The sequence below is a fragment of the Thalassophryne amazonica genome, chromosome 1 (genome assembly GCF_902500255.1).
Source record: "Thalassophryne amazonica chromosome 1, fThaAma1.1, whole genome shotgun sequence".
NCBI lineage: Eukaryota > Metazoa > Chordata > Actinopteri > Batrachoidiformes > Batrachoididae > Thalassophryne > Thalassophryne amazonica.
In genome coordinates this window covers 50,697,993-50,715,634 of record NC_047103.1, presented here as the reverse complement: position 1 = coordinate 50,715,634, position 17,642 = coordinate 50,697,993, and the positions used below count along the sequence as shown (strand labels likewise).

Below are 17,642 nucleotides of genomic sequence, written 5' to 3'. Positions count from 1 at the left end.
TGGTCCTAGCACAGAACCTTGTGGAACTCCATAATTAACTTTAGTCTGTGAAGAAGATTCCCCATTTACATGAACAAATTGTAATCTATTAGACAAATATGATTCAAACACCGCAGCGCAGTGCCATTAATACCTATGGCATGCTCTAATCTCTGTAATAAAATTTTATGGTCAACAGTATCAAAAGCAGCACTGAGGTCAGAACAAGCACAGAGATGAGTCCACTGTCCGAGGCCATAAGAAGATCATTTGTAACCTTCACTAATGCTGTTTCTGTACTATGATGAATTCTAAAACCTGACTGAAATCTTCAAATAGACCATTCCTCTGCAGATGATCAGTTTTACAACTACCCTTTCAAGAATTTTTGAGAGAAAAGGAAGGTTGGAGATTGGCCTATAATTAGCTAAGATAGCTGGGTGAAGTGATGGCTTTTAAGTAATGGTTTAATTACTGCCACCTTAAAAGCCTGTGGTACATAGCCAACTAACAAAGATAGATTGATCATATTTAAGATCGAAGCATTAAATAATGGTAGGGCTTCCTTGAGCAGCCTGGTAGGAATGGGGTCTAATAAACATGTTGATGGTTTGGATGAAGTAACTAATGAAAATAACTCAGACAGAACAATCGGAGAGAAAGAGTCTAACCAAATACCGGCATCACTGAATGCAGCCAAAGATACGATACGTCTTTGGGATGGTTCTGAGTAATTTTTTCTCTAATAGTTAAAATTTTGTTAGCAAAGAAAGTCATGAAGTCATTACTAGTTAAAGTTAATGGAATACTCAGCTCAATAGAGCTCTGACTCTTTGTCAGCCTGGCTACAGTGCTGAAAAGAAACCTGGGGTTGTTCTTATTTCTTCAATTAGTGATGAGTAGAAAGATGTCCTAGCTTTACGCAGGGCTTTTTTTATAGAGCAACAGACTCTTTTTCCAGGCTAAGTGAAGATCTTCTAAATTAGTGAGACGACATTTCCTCTCCAACTTACGGGTTATCTGCTTTAAGCTACGAGTTTGTGAGTTATACCACGGAGTCAGGCACTTCTGATTTAAAGCTCTCTTTTTTAGAGGAGCTACAGCATCCAAAGTTGTCTTCAATGAGGATGTAAAACTATTGACGAGATACTCTATCTCACTTACAGAGTTTAGGTAGCTACTCTGCACTGTGTTGGTATATGGCATTAGAGAACATAAAGAAGGAATCATATCCTTAAACCTAGTTACAGCGCTTTCTGAAAGACTTCTAGTGTAATGAAACTTATTCCCCACTGCTGGGTAGTCCATCAGAGTAAATGTAAATGTTATTAAGAAATGATCAGACAGAAGGGAGTTTTCAGGGAATACTGTTAAGTCTTCTATTTCCATACCATAAGTCAGAACAAGATCTAAGATATGATTAAAGTGGTGGGTGGACTCATTTACTTTTGAGCAAAGCCAATAGAGTCTAATAATAGATTAAATGCAGTGTTGAGGCTGTCATTCTCAGCATCTGTGTGGATGTTAAAATCGCCCACTATAATTATCTTATCTGAGCTAAGCACTAAGTCAGACAAAAGGTCTGAAAATTCACAGAGAAACTCACAGTAACGACCAGGTGGACGATAGACTAAGAGTCAAGCTTTCAAATGAATTAAAGCTCTGTCTGGGTTTTTGATTAATTAATAAGCTGGAATGGAAGATTGCTGCTAATCCTCCGCCCCGGCCCGTGCTACGAGCATTCTGACAGTTAGTGTGACTCGGGGTGTTGACTCATTTAAACTAACATATTCATCCTGCTGTAACCAGGTTTCTGTAAGGCAGAATAAATCAATATGTTGATCAATTATATCATTACCAACAGGGACTTAGAAGAGAGAGACCTAATGTTTAATAGTGTTGTGAAAGTGTAGGAACACGGACCCACAACAGGGAGCGCAAATGAACGGACAATGGAGAAGATAAATAACAAGTTTTACTATTGTGAAACGAGCACAACCAATACAACAATCAACAATTTGGGGATAGCCGAATTCTGCTGGTGTCGTGTGGGCAGGCTCGAAGGTAGGAGACGTCCGTCCAGGTCGAACCGGAACCATCCAGATTTCCTCTGCCACCGAACCCTGGAAGTACTGGAACCGCCAAGTCCCGAATTCCCAGGTGGCCACTGCCTCCGCTCGTCGGATCCGGTACTGCTGGCAAGAGAGAGCAACAACACACAGGTGTGGATGCGGCTGCACCCAGTAACACGGAGAGGGGAGAAGCTGCCTCCACCTCTCGTCCCAAAAAGCAGGAAGGTGAGTACTTATCTAGTCACTCGGCCTGCGGTAGTCCGCTGTCCTGAAAGGTTTAACAAGTTTATCGATTAACACAGAATATGCTGCAGAGAATGTTACCTCTATCTCAAGGCGATATCTCGGCATCGAGGTGGAGACGCCGTCCTGATGATATACCTCCGTGCTGAGTGGAGTCAGCTGTGTCCGGTAATGGGTGACAGCTGTCACCCTGGCTGCTCTCATCAGGCGGCAGCGCCCTCTGGTGCCTGGAGCCCGCACTCCAGGCAGGGCGCCCTCTGGTGGTGGGGGCCAGCAGTACCTCCTCTTCAGCGGCCCACACAACAGGACCCCCCCCTCAACGGGCGCCTCCTGGCGCACGACCGGGCTTGTCCGGATGGCGACGGTAGAAGTCGGCCAGGAGGGCCGGGTCCAGGATGAAGCCCTTCTTCACCCAGGAGCGTTCTTCGGGGCCGTACCCCTCCCAGTCCACCAGGTACTGAAAACCCGGCCCATTCGACGGACATCGAGGAGCCGGCGCACGGTCCAAGCCGGTTCCCCGTCGATGATCCGGGCAGGAGGTGGTGCCGGACCCGGGGTGCAGAGGGGTGAGGTGTGATGGGGTTTTATCCGGGAGACATGAAACACTGGGTGAATCCGCAGCGGAAGCTGAAGCCTCACTGCGGCGGGATTGATGACTTTGAGGATCTTGAAGGGACCGATGTATCGTTCTTGGAGCTTGGGGGAGTCCACTTGAAGGGGAATGTCCTTGGTGGACAACCACACTGCCCAGGACGATACGTGGGGGCCGGGGCCCGCCGCCGGTCTGCATGTTTCTTCGCCCTTGTCCGGGCCTTCAACAAAGCAGAGCGGGCGGCACGCCACACCCGACGGCACTTCCGTAGGTGGGCCTGGACCGAGGGCACACCGACCTCTCCCTCGACCACCGGAAACAAGGGGGGCTGATACCCCAAGCACACCTCAAACGGGGAGAGGCCGGTGGCTGATGACACTTGGCTGTTGTGGGCGTACTCGATCCAGGCCAGGTGGGTACTCCAGGCCGTCGGGTGCGCGGCTGTCACACAGCGTAGTGTCTGCTCCAATTCTTGGTTGGCCCGCTCTGCTTGCCCGTTGGTCTGGGGTTGGTACCCGGACGAAAGGCTGACCGAGGCCCCCAGTTCCCGGCAGAAGCTCCTCCAAACGTGTGAGGTAAACTGGGGACCGCGATCGGAGACGATGTCTGATGGTATACCATGCAGACGGACGACGTGGTGGACCAGGAGGTCCGCTGTCTCCTGGGCCGTTGGGAGCTTCGGGAGGGCCACGAAGTGGGCCGCCTTGGAGAAACGGTCCACTATCGTGAAGACGACGGTGTTTCCCTGGGACGGCGGGAGACCCGTGACAAAGTCCAGGCCGATGTGGGACCAGGGGCGATGAGGCACGGGCAGTGGCTGTAGCTGCCCTGAGGTCTTTCTGTGGTCGGCCTTGCCCCTGGCGCAGGTGGTACAGGCCTGGACGTAGTTCCGGACGTCGGCCTCCAGGGATGCCCACCAGAAGCGTTGCCGGACGACTGTCACGGTCCTTCGCACCCCAGGGTGACAGGAGAGTTTAGAACCGTGACAGAAGTCCAGGACTGCAGCCCTAGCTTCTGGTGGGACGTATAGTCTGTTCTTTGGTCCGTTTCCGGGGTCCGGGTCACGGGTCAGGGCCTCCTGGACGGTCTTCTCCACGTCCCAGGTGAGGGCGGCCACGATAGCGGACTCCGGGATGATGGGATCCGGGGGATCCGACGGTTCCGTTTTGACTTCGTCTTCGTGCACCCGGGACAATGCATCCGATCTTTGATTCTTGGTCCCGGGACGGTAGGTAATCCGGAAGTCAAAACGACCAAAGAACAGTGACCAGCGGGCTTGCCTGGGGTTCAGCCGCTTGGCGGTCCTGATGTACTCCAGGTTCCGATGGTCAGTGAAAACCGTGAATGGCACGGCTGTTCCCTCCAACAGATGTCTCCACTCTTCGAGGGCCTCTTTCACAGCAAGGAGTTCCCGATTGCCGACGTCATAGTTCCGTTCAGCGGGGGTCAACCTGCGGGAAAAATAGGCACACGGGTGAAGGACCTTATCGGTCTTCCCGCTCTGGGAGAGCACCGCTCCTATCCCTGAGTCCGAGGCATCCACTTCAACCACTAACTGGCGGCTAGGATCGGGCTGCACCAGAACTGGTGCAGACGAAAAGCGCCGTTTCAACTCCTTGAACGCGGCTTCGCACCGATCCGACCAGGTGAAGGGGACTTTTGGTGAGGTCAGGGCTGTCAGGGGGCTAACTACCTGACTGTAGCCCTTAATGAACCTCCTGTAGAAATTAGCAAAGCCGAGGAACTGTTGCAGCTTCCTACGGCTTGTGGGTTGGGGCCAATCTCTCACCGCTGCAACCTTGGCCGGATCAGGGGCGACGGAGTTGGAGGAGATGATAAACCCCAGGAAGGACAAAGAAGTGCGGTGGAATTCACACTTCTCGCCCTTCACAAACAGGCGGTTCTCCAACAACCGCTGCAGGACCTGACGGACATGCCGGACATGAGTCTCAGGATCCGGGGAAAAGATGAGTATATCGTCCAGATACACGAAGACGAACCGGTGCAGGAAGTCCCGCAAGACATCGTTTACCAACGCTTGGAAAGTCGCGGGAGCATTAGTGAGACCGAACGGCATGACCAGGTACTCAAAATGGCCTAACGGGGTGTTAAATGCCGTCTTCCATTCGTCTCCCTTCCGGATCCGAACCAAATGATACGCATTCCTAAGATCAAGCTTGGTGAAGATTTTGGCTCCATGCAAGGGGGTGAACACTGAATCCAACAAGGGCAACGGGTATCGATTGCGAACCGTGATTTCGTTCAACCCCCTATAATCAATGCATGGACGAAGCCCGCCATCCTTTTTACCCACAAAAAAGAAACCAGCACCCATCGGAGAGGTGGAATTCCGGATCAACCCGGCAGCTAATGAGTCCCGGATGTAGGTCTCCATTGATTCACGCTCTGGCCGTGAGAGGTTGTACAGCCTACTCGACGGGAACTCACTGCCTGGAACCAAATCAATGGCACAATCATACGGGCGGTGGGGAGGAAGCGTGAGAACCAGATCCTTGCTGAACACGTCAGCGAGGTCATGGTACTCCGCCGGCACCGCCTTCAGATTGGGCGGGACTCGGACCTCCTCCTTAGCTTGGGAGCCGGGAGGAACCGAGGAACCTAGACACTCCCGATGGCAGGTTTCGCTCCACTGAACCACTACCCCGGACGGCCAATCGATCCGGGGATTGTGTTTTAGCATCCATGGAAAACCCAAAACCACACGGGAGGTGGCCTGAGTCACAAAGAACTCGATCACCTCCCGGTGGTTACCTGACACCACCAGAGTTACTGGAGGTGTCTTATGCGTGATTGGTGGGAGTAGGGAGCCATCTAGTGCCCGAACCTGCACAGGCGAGGTAAGAGCCACCAGAGGGAGCCCTATCTCCCTCGCCCATCTACTGTCTAGCAGATTCCCCTCGGAGCCCGTGTCCACCAGTGCTGGGGCCTTCAGGGTTGAATCCTCAAACAGGATCGTGACTGGGAGTCGTGTGGCAATGTGGGTGTGTCCCACGTGAATGTTTCGGCCCACCCCTGGCCCAGTCTCTAGGGGCGGGCGTTGGAGTTTAACCGCTCGGGGCAGTCGTTTGCCAGATGCTCAATCGAGCCACAAACAAAACAAGCTCCGTGGGCCCGCCTCCTTTGTGCTCCAGGTGCCCTAAATGTTGCCCTGCTCGTGTCCATAGCTTCGTCAGCAGGGGGAGCCGTAGGCGCACGGAGCGCAGGAACAGAGGAGCGTGGGGAGGGCGGAGCTCGGTCGGAACCGGAAGGGAGAGGGACGACGCGTGCCTGGCCACGCCCTTCGCCTCGTTCCCGACGGCGTTCCTCTAGCCGGTTGTCGAGTCGTATGACTAGATCGATGAGCCCATCTAAATTCCGCGGTTCGTCCTTCGCCACCAGGTGCTCTTTTAGGACCAGTGACAGTCCGTTTACAAAGGCGGCGCGGAGGGCAGTGCTATTCCAGCCGGATCTCGCCGCCGCGATGCGGAAGGCGACTGCATAGGCAGCTGCGCTCCGACGCCCCTGTCTTATTGACAGTAGCGCGGTTGAAGCGGTCTCTCCTCTATTGGGATGATCGAACACCGTTCTGAGCTCCCGCACAAACCCATCGTATGTATGAAGGAGCCGTGAGTTCTGCTCCCAGAGCGCTGTAGCCCAAGCGCGTGCCTCCCCGCGAAGCAGGTTTATTACATAAGCTACTTTGCTAGCGTCAGTCGCGTACATCACGGGACGCTGTGCGAAGACGAGCGAACACTGCATCAAAAAATCCGCGCACGTCTCCACACAGCCTCCGTACGGTTCTGGAGGGCTTATGTATGCTTCTGGGGACGGAGGGAGGGGCCGTTGAACGACCAGTGGAACGTCACTATTACGCGCAGGGTCCTCGGGAGGGAGAGCCGCAGCGGCGCCCGAAGGGCGTGCTTCCACTTGTGCGGCGAGAGCCTCCACCCTGCGGTTTAGGAGAACGTTCTGCTCGGTCATTAAATCCATCAGAGTGGTGAAAGCGGTGAGGATCCGCTGCAACTCACCGATTACCCCTCCCGAAGACGCCGACGCTCCCTGTTCTTCCATTGGCCGTTCAACAGCCGGTTGACGCCCCTCGGGATCCATGACGCTGGCCGAGATATCCTGTTGTGAAAGTGTAGGAACACGGACCCACAACAGGGAGCGCAAATGAACGGACAATGGAGAAGATAAATAACAAGTTTTACTATTGTGAAACGAGCACAACCAATACAACAATCAACAATTTGGGGATAGCCGAATTCTGCTGGTGTCGTGGGGCAGGCTCGAAGGTAGGAGACGTCCGTCCAGGTCGAACCGGAACCATCCAGATTTCCTCTGCCACCGAACCCTGGAAGTACTGGAACCGCCAAGTCCCGAATTCCCAGGTGGCCACTGCCTCCGCTCGTCGGATCCGGTACTGCTGGCAAGAGAGAGCAACAAACACACAGGTGTGGATGCGGCTGCACCCAGTAACACGGAGAGGGGAGAAGCTGCCTCCACCTCTCGTCCCAAAAAAGCAGGAAGGTGAGTACTTATCTAGTCACTCGGCCTGCGGTAGTCCGCTGTCCTGAAAGGTTTAACAAGTTTATCGATTAACACAGAATATGCTGCAGAGAATGTTACCTCTATCTCAAGGCGATATCTCGGCATCGAGGTGGAGACGCCGTCCTGATGATATACCTCCGTGCTGAGTGGAGTCAGCTGTGTCCGGTAATGGGTGACAGCTGTCACCCTGGCTGCTCTCATCAGGCGGCAGCGCCCTCTGGTGCCTGGAGCCCGCACTCCAGGCAGGGCGCCCTCTGGTGGTGGTGGGCCAGCAGTACCTCCTCTTCAGCGGCCCACACAACAAATAGACCACATTTAACTGTTTTAGTCTGTGGTGCAGTTGAAGGTGCTATATTATTTTTTCTTTTTGAATTTTTATGCTTAAATAGATTTTTGCTGGTTATTGGTAGTCTGGGAGCAGGCACCGTCTCTACGGGGATGGGGTAATGAGGGGATGGCAGGGGAGAGAAGCTGCAGAGAGGTGTGTAAGACTACAACTCTGCTTCCTGGTCCCAACCCTGGATAGTCACGGTTTGGAGGATTTAAGAAAATTGGCCAGATTTCTAGAAATGAGAGCTGCTCCATCCAAAGTGGGATGGATGCCGTCTCTCCTAACAAGACAAGGTTTTCCCCAGAAGCTTTGCCAAGGACTTCCATTGTAGTCCTTGTGAAATTATCACATGACAAAACAGAGGGGCTTGATTAAACATGTACAAATTGTATATGACAATAGGATTGTAATAACAATAAATGTATAAATATACATATGTAGAGAGAGACAGAGAAACAGATAGATAGATAGATAGATAGATAGATAGATAGATAGATAGATAGATAGATAGATAGATAGATAGATAGATAGATAGATAGATAGATAGATAGATAGATAGATAGATAGATAGATAGATATAGATAGATAGAGATAGAGTTTCACTGAGATACCAATTAAACAACTGCAAATTATAAAGAAGACATGCTCATACGGCTGTCTTCTTTATAATTTAGCATTGTGTGATTTTTTAAGTTTTGTAGAGTGTCCACTTTGGTGCTCTACCTGACTGAATGGCATCCAGCTTGTCCCTTTTATAGCAGCCGAGATCTCCCAACATGCAAATGCCACCAGTGGCCAGCAGGGCAGAGCCAGCGTGGATGTTAGCGGTGCCTGTTCCATGTTGATCCCGGGACAGACATGCAAACAGGTCCCCCGAGACCTTATGCTTAACTCCACGGCATGACAAGCTCAAGCTGTACGTCATCAGTCTGCCAAACAAATAAATAAGCTGCATATTTAAGTTTACCATTCAGTGTCATTGTTAGAATGAAAGCAGTGTGTGAAAAGGGCACACTGAATGCTATATTACCTGTCTACAATGAGTGTATCAGTGGTTAGGACAAAAAGATCCAAGTTGTGAAAAGTATCTTCAGCATCTGCTCTAGTCTGCACTAAACTGAGCAGCAATCCCAGTTTCAGGGTGTTGTACAGGCCTGGAGGAACCACGTCCAAACCAAAGCAGTTAGCCACAATGGCAGAGAACCTCCAGGGAGAGGAGGCTGAGGCCTTGAACAGCTCCTGGAAGCTTTTGCTGACCTCAGATGGATCTGCAACAAGATGTGTAAAGGAGGTGGCATGCTTCAATGTTATGGCGCAATGTTGGATAAACTAAAAAAGTGTCCAAATTCAACAGCTGACACAGTCAGGTAAATTCTTAGAATGCACGTGTGTTTTCAGTACATCTGCAGATTTGAAGGATGTAATAATAATAATTTGCTTCCTTACATTCATGCTGCCACGGCTGGATGTTATTTGCCTCTACACTCCAGGTAATATTGGGCCACTGGTGCACATGTGCAGGAATGCCCAACACCCTGTAGAGCCGACCAATTCTCATCAGGCTACACAGCTCATCTGTGTAAAATGGAGGAAACAAAGCAACAGCACTCAAAGGGGTTGTTCCCTACTGCCTCAGAATTATTAAAGAAACATGCATGCCACCGACAACATGCTGCCAAGACAAACACTCTGTGAGGCCGCCAGGACAAAGATTCCTCTGTGTGCGAATCGCACAGCCAGCTAATGAGTGTTCCTTACACTTATTAACATATATGTTTTGTAACATGAACGCGTGTATTGAATTCCTCTGCAAGACTGGGTCAACGGAATATGTAAATCCCGGTGCTGAGATTTGCTAAACTCTCAGGGGTAAAGGCTGGACAATGTTATTAGAGGGGACAGAAACACCACATATCCCACCACGAGGCACTGACCGTGACTGGCTCCACAAAATTCTATTTATTTGAACTCTCCTTTCCGAAGTTTGTGTTTCAATGTGAACCTCATTTAGAAACCCAGACAAAATTAATGGCACATCTCGGTACATCTGACTGTGTGTAAATACAAGTTGTTACAACCCTATTACTCATAAATGTGAGGCAGCATAATGGATGAGCACTGCTTTTTAAATAATAAATTGTTAGAGAACTTCCACAACAATGAAGAACTGATTATTTTCACATCCATCAAAACAGTGAATATTAACCTACAGTATGTTCTTACAAATTTAAGCTCAAACACACACACACACACACACACACACACACACACACACACACACACACACACACACACACACACACACACACACACACACACACACACACACACACACACACACACATCTTCAACCGCTTAGTCCTTATTAATATGGCTTCATCAACTGCCTATTTTTTAAAACAAATTAGTCATTTTATCAACAGACAAGGGCAAAACCTAAACTCATAAAATGAGGATTTCCATCTGAGATAGATTTTTGACTAACTGTATTGGATGGCCAAGTGGTTAGTGTGCTTGGTGTCAATGCGAAAGGTTTCCGGTTCAAATCCTGCCACATTTCTCCATGTAATGTGGAGTTGTGTGAGGATGGGCGTCCGCTGTAAAGCTTATGCCAAATCAACTTGCAGATCCACCTGAGATTTGCTGTGGTGACCCCGAGTGCAAACAACTGATCAGCTGTAGGGACTTACTATATTGGATGGCTATGAAATAAAAAAGGCAGAGAAAATCATTTAAACAGGATAGTCTTGTTTTATTATTCATTTTAACCAGTTCTAAACAGCTATAACCCAACATTAAAATTTCTTCAATTACTTTTAATTGAGATTCACTACATATGTTTTAAGTGGTTATAAACTATTCTGCAACAGCTCTGTATGAATGGCTACATGGTTTAAATTTCTTTTAAACAGAATAAATAGGAGATTCACAAAACTGTTTTGAACTGAAAACATACAGATTTTGGCTTGTTGCTGAATCAGGTCAGGTCTGGGAGGTTCTGTAAAAACAGCATCCCTAACATGTAGGGTGTTTTCCAGAGGTAGGTCTATTGCACCCCCCACCCCACCCCCCAACTCATCAAAATCTGTTTTTTTTCCAACCCTGTGGATGTAATAAACATGAATTTGAATGTTAGCATTGAACATATTGGGATGCAATCTATGTTTTGACACTTTAACCCTTTAATGGACAACTCAATTTGGTAGAGCATATTATACTACATTCTATTGCAAATGATATCAAAAGACTAAATATAAAAGGATTAAATGAGTCAAAACACTACTTAAATGGAGGTATTCCCAAATCATAAATTGCCACTACTCATAAAACACAAAATTTTATTCTATAGTAAACAGGTTCTCTCTTAGACAGTAAATGTTGGGGGGGGGGGGGGGGGGGGGGGTTGCAAGAGACCCACTTCTGGCCTATAATATAACAGACTTGATGTGATGGATACTGTTTTATCAAAACAAATAATTTTAACAAGTCTCCTTGAGTTCTGAAAGACTGTCAATGGCATTGTTTACTTGGTGCTATTTTCCTGAGACACAATTAATTAGTCAGTTGTAAAAAGAATTCACCAATTAACAGATAAAGACAATAATCATTAGTTGCTTCTCCAATAAAAAGCAAGCCTTTTAACACAGTAAAATAAAACACTGATTTGTTCTATGGCACGTGCTAACATTGCTAACATTCACGTTATTATGCTTGAGCATAAAGTTAAGTTGATAGTAATACAATAATTAATAATAATAATAAAATGCTGGATGAAACTTTAATTACAGGACATTATATTACCATACAGTCATAAAGTGGGCATGTTTTAAGCATCATAAGTCCGATGATATGGACATACCTCTGACAAACAGGGTGACAGACTGCAATCTATGTGATTTTTGTTGATGGGCACGGAGGATATCAAGCGCTTTAACATGGATCAGCTCCACCAGCTGTTTGTCTGTTATCAGAAAGACACACGAGGAACATCATAACAGTTTTCCTTAAGAATATTCAAAACAATGACCAGTTGGTAAAATGTCTCCATCATCATCACCAGCATCACTCTCACCTCCCAACACTCTGAACTTGACATCCTCTTTGAGTGGGGAGCTGCAGATCAGGCATAAAAAGTCATTCCTCACAGTAGCTGACTCAATGGCCCCGGGTGCATGGACCCGGATGTGGTGGAATCCTACAGGTATAATCGGTAAGACATCAAGCACTGCTTGATCACTAGTTAAAACAATAACAATTTTTGTTGGTGTGCAGAGAAAATGGTTAAATTAACAAGAATAGAAACATGAACTGTGTTTCCACTGCTGCTCTTGTACCTGTGGAGCAAGGACAGTCATCATTAATGCAGAGGAACCTGGCCCCCTGGGTGTATTTTGTGACCCTTGTCATTGCGATCACCAGACCCTCCATGGACAGAGGCCTCATGGCACCATATCCACGAGGAAAGGTACATAGGTCCAGGGTGTACTCAGGGAAGGGAGGCAGATGTGTCAACTTCAGAATTATGTTCACCTCAAAAGGAACAATCACATGATACACAACAATTCATTTCACCTTTTTCTTTGACTCTTACAAATTTAACCACAGGCGACCACACTGCTTGCTCCACTGATCTCCACATGAATGAGATTGCACTCTGTCACGTATCGAAAAGATGGCTACAATTTTTTAAATTTTGCCCTTGTTTCCTAGGTTATACAGTGCATCTGGAAAGTATTCACAGACTGTAAGACCTCTTCCACAGGAGTTGGCCATAACAGACTGGCTGTGCACATGCCTTTTGACTGTGACCATCAGAGGGTGATGCAGAAATGGTGAAGCAGTTGTTGCTTGACAAAACTTTCAACAAAAGCTGAAAGCATTTGAGTTACTTCTTGTAAATCATGTGGTAATTGGTGATGGAGTAACTCAGTTCTGAAGATGACAAAGGAGCTCTCAGCCAATTTGTTCCCATTGAACAATTTACAGAATCAATTGCTCCATCATCACTTCACAAACAATAAATGTTAGTGGATCATGTGTGGTTAGTGCTCTTGCCTCACAGCAAAAATGACTGCGGTTCAATTCCACCCATGGTTTCTGTGTAGAGTTTGTATGTTCTTCCCATGTCTGCTGGGGCTTCCTTCAGGCACTCTGTTTTCCTCCCACCATCAAAACATCCACATCAGGGTCTGCTCCTTTCTCTGCTCTTGACAAAGGTAGTGTCTCTACAACTGGACTTGGTGCCGGCGGTCCACCCCTAAATATCAGTCCGCCTTTGCATCTGCGCATGCGTCATTTCGGACCACAGCAGCATGTCAGCACGTTTTCACCCAAAGTAATCAAATGGATTAATGGGATTACTAACCATAAGATGATAAAGGTAAAACCTCTTAAATCATTCTACAGTCAGTTCTAAGCAGAAACAAGGCCATTTTAAGCAGAAATGAGGTGAAATTCTGTGATGCTTTTGCTTCCGCCGCCTTTTATGATGAAATAATGCTGAATTTATGTGGAAATGATTGCTGTACTAAAGCTTCAGACATCTGTCACTGAGATAGATGATGACTGGTGTGCAGTTTGAAACAGAAAGGAGGTTAATCCGTAAACTGCATCATCGGGGACCGATTTTAGGGGGACCGTTCGGTCTGCAACACGGGACTGTGGCTACCCACTACTCTGAGTGGTTGGATTGTGTCTAACTAATTTGGATGGGTTAAATTCAAAAGACAAATTTCATTCTGTGTATGGACTTTGACATTAAAGGTTCTTCTTTCTGTTCTACTGTGTGGATGTGAGACATGGACGCTAACCAACGAACCGGTGATGATGGGATGTCTTTGGTACAAGGTCTCTTTGTCTACAACCCCAATTCCAGTGAAGTTGGGATGTTGTGTAAAATGTAAATAAAACAGAATACGATTTGCAAATCCTCTTCAACCTATATTCAATTGAATACACCACAAAGACAAGATATTTAATAAAAGAGAAAAACAGCTGGTGCAACACAGTAGTAGGTGCTGAAAACACAAAAAGTATACAAAAGAGACTAACGTTTTGACGTGAAAGTCACATCTTCATCAGAGTCCTGCAAAGACAAGGATGGTACACCTTAAATACTAATAAGAACCAGGTGTCCTAATGCTTCAAAAGGACATGACCAACCGTCATTCCCTTCCAGCAGTTCCTCTTTTTTGGATCAAGGTCACACTCATCTAAGAGTAAGACGCGGCGGGGCTCGAGGGGGAAGAAGAGGAGAACCCCGCCGCCCACTCGCTGGTCCTTGCGGACCCATCCGTGGAGACTGTGATTAACATCTCTGATTCTGTCCTTACAACTACTGAGACAGCGGTTCTTCAGAAAGGACTCTCCTTTGCTCCTTCTAACCACCTTGATTCTTTTTCTCTTATAGTTGATTCTTTCAAATTCTTTAGACAGCTGCATTTGAAACATTTTTTTTTCTAAATCTAATAATTTGTCTAATAATAAAAGTGATTTGGATTCTGATATTAGTGACTCTTTAAGAGAAGTTACCCCTTTTAAAAAGAAATCAAGTTTTTTGCCTTCTTCAAATTTAAATCCCACTATAGTGATTGTTAGCCAGGTAGTTGGACGGGATCTTGCTAAATTAGGTGCTTTATGTCCATCTAAAGATAAAAATATGACAAAGAGTGAATTGGATGTATTGCGATCTTTGGAATCCAGATGGGATATCATCATTCGCCCCGTTGATAAGGGGGGTGCTGTTGTTGTTATGGGGTTGGAGAAGTATGAACATGGTATTTTGAAACTGTTGAATAATGTAAAACACTATCAACTTTTACCTTCCAATCCCACTTCTAATATTTAGTATGATTAATGAATTTATTGACTCATCTCATAAGAAAGGCTGGATAACAGAAAAAGAGATGTTTTTTCTTTTAAGTGAATATCCTCGCTGTCCAGTATTTTGGTTTACCCAAAATTCATAAACAATTGGATGACCCTCCGTTACAGCCTATTGTTTCTGGAATAGGAGTCTTACTGAGCCTCTTTCACAATTTGTTGACTTTTTTCTGGGAAAATTTGTTCCCAATTTACCTTCGTATCTTGAGGATACCACTGATGTCCTAAACTTAATCAATAATTGGAATTGTGCAAGTGATGATATCCGTGTGTCTTTGGATGTACAAAGACTGTATACATGCATACCTCACCATGTAGGCTTAGAAGCCATTTCCTTCTATCTTGCTAAACGTCCTACTGATGTATTGCCACCTTCAGACTTTTTTAAAATTGGTTGAGACTGTCTTATCGAATATTTTTTTAAAATACTCATAAATATTATCTACAATTACAAGGGACTGCTATGGGGAGTGCTTTTGCTCCATCATACGCCTGTTTAGTGATGGGTTTTTGGGAAGAGAAACATATTTTTAGTATTGAAATAACTCTTTTCACTCAAAATCAGTATCTCTAAAAACTGCTGACCAGTGGCTGGGTGGTATTTTTAATATGGCAACCATGTTAGACACGGGATTCGAATGCCTTGAATAAACTTTAGTGTCCTTTATAGGGTGAAATGTTTATGGCAAGTTTCAGCTTCACTGGCCTCAGCTGTTTTGCAGATTATGATTACACACCAAGAACCGACAGACAAGCGACGCATGACATAAGCCCATTGGTCCGGGTGAGATAAAAATGCAAAAACTTTAGTGTCCTCATGGTGAAGGACACCAAATTACCGCTCCATTGATTTCAGTGGTTTTGGGGCTGATGTTTAAAATGACAACTAGAAAAGTGTGTGGTCTGAGTTCAGGGGTCATATCAAAGTCAAAATGGAAAATTTTGCAAAACCTGTGGGATATGTTTTAGGCTTATACTACTCATTCACAACTCACTGCTATCAACAAATTTCAGCTAAATTGCTGCATAAATACTAATTTTCAAGATGGCCGCCATGTCGACCAGTTTTTGAGATGTTTACACACGCCGATAGGCAGATGACCTATGGCATAAGCTCACTGGACTTCGGTAGGGATGGGTATTGAAAACCAGTTCTTATTAAGACTCGATAAATGCTTCAATCCACTGGCATCGATAGCCTTTTTGCTTAACGATTCCCTTGTCTATTCTTAAATTCGCATGCCGGAGTGGCTGTTGTTTTTGAGGGTGTATCTGGAAAATGGTCTTTTCTCTACATTGCTTGTGGGCCTGTTGTTTCTGAGAAACTGAAGCGAAGCAGTCTCAGAAGTAGCGAAGCATTTCGAAGCAGCGAAGAGTAAGCAGTGGGGCTGCAATTTCTATATTAACCTTAAAGCCATTTCTTAACCTCAAAACCATGTAAAGATGTTAATCATGAGTCACCTTTGTAATCATTAAAGTCAATAACTAGGACTGTTGTTGCGGGCAAGAAAAGAGAATCAACCTCTTCCACACCAGAGTTCGATGGTTCTCTGGTGTGAGCTGGACCCGCTTTGCCGGTTGGTAATCTGAAGGTCAGGTAAAGGAAATAATGATATCCTCTGTTTTGTGGGACCAACTGCACAGCTCCAAACGCTGCGTGGCTCTGCCGAGTGAAGCTGGAAAGATGGATTAAGTCGGAATTAATAACTTCAAAGTGAATTGCCGTTTTAAATCAAATGGCACCTCTTTTCAAACGTAATACAGATAAGCTACAACCAACTCCCCCAAATGAGACGTCCTTTATGAATGATACTGATCTTGACTTGCAGGGCAGCCAGGTGCAACAGCTCAGCTCAGGGTCTATGGAATTAAATCTGTTTCGTCTATACCTGAAAGGAAATGTTTTTGGCAAAAACAGTAGATTTTGTTTATTTCTATATATGTCCAGAGATCTAGGATCCAGGGGCCATATACAGACTTTATTTTTACTTATGTCCAGAGATCTAGGCTCCAGTGACCAATTTCATATTTATTTAATTTAGGACTCAAAATGTTGATGACATAGAAAACCTGTAAAGCCTACTTTTAGTATGCAGAAAATTCACAGGAGGTATTGATAAGGGAATTAATAAAGAATCGAGCAGATAAGTGGAATCAACAATAGCATAGATAGATAAAATCTCATCACCCATCCCTAACCTTCGGTCTAAAATGGGAGTGGTCTTATTAGACTGCTGATTATGATCTGTAGCTTCATTGATCAGCTGCGTGTGTTTACTGTTGTTGAGAGTGGGGGTTATGTCCTGGGTTTGTGAGCTTTTGTCATGACTTTCATACTGATGTCTGTCTGTTAGGGGTTGAAGTACTGGTATAAGATGTCCATTATGTGCACTGGTAATCCCGTCCCTGTATTTACAACATATTAACTTATGACAAAGCAAATTTGCTTTTTTGTGCAGCAGCTCCGTGTTGAAAATACAGGTGTCTCTCTGTCTCAGAGCACAGTGAAGACACAGGGAAAAGAGCAGCACAGCTGCAGTGAATTTGACAGATACTTTTTTTGCTTTTTCTTTCAAACTCACTGTGGTTAAAAACAGCTAAAACCCCACAAAGCATTAACAACAAATACCAACGCCTTTCCCCCCCAATACATCTAAAATCTCCATGGACGGCACGATGTAAGAAGTGCTGATAAATCCTCTTTACCTGTTTCTACATAAATACACAACTTCTTCATTATACCCTCTCAGTTTGCAAACCAGGGACAAATCCAGGCGGAAAGAGTGTTGTGCTCCCCCCCAATACACCTTAAGAATAAAGGTCCAGTTTTGAAGACATTTTTTCAAACTACTACTACTGATAAGCTGGGACTAAGTTTTACTACAGTTCTGCACTTAGTTTGAGGTAGGTGGTATGAGGCCCGGCATGATGGGATTACTACTACGGTGCATCCGGAAAGTATTCACAGTGCTTCCACATTTTATGTCACAGC

The 17,642-nt window shown here is 46.0% G+C and overlaps 1 protein-coding gene across 1 annotated transcript in view; it reads right to left on the bottom strand.

The window, feature by feature from the left end:
- LOC117527161 (minichromosome maintenance domain-containing protein 2-like) overlaps positions 1–14,209 on the bottom strand; it is a 38,250-nt gene extending 24,041 nt beyond the window's left edge. The window contains exons 1-7 of the mRNA XM_034189762.1: positions 13,931–14,209; positions 12,103–12,298; positions 11,841–12,047; positions 11,628–11,729; positions 9,215–9,343; positions 8,799–9,036; positions 8,497–8,697 (exon numbers count right to left, since the gene is read on the bottom strand). Of these exons, the coding sequence (XP_034045653.1) occupies positions 8,497–8,697; positions 8,799–9,036; positions 9,215–9,343; positions 11,628–11,729; positions 11,841–12,047; positions 12,103–12,298; positions 13,931–14,209 (1,352 nt within the window). The remainder of the gene's footprint in view (positions 1–8,496; positions 8,698–8,798; positions 9,037–9,214; positions 9,344–11,627; positions 11,730–11,840; positions 12,048–12,102; positions 12,299–13,930) is intronic.
- Positions 14,210–17,642: the final 3,433 nt, after the last annotated feature.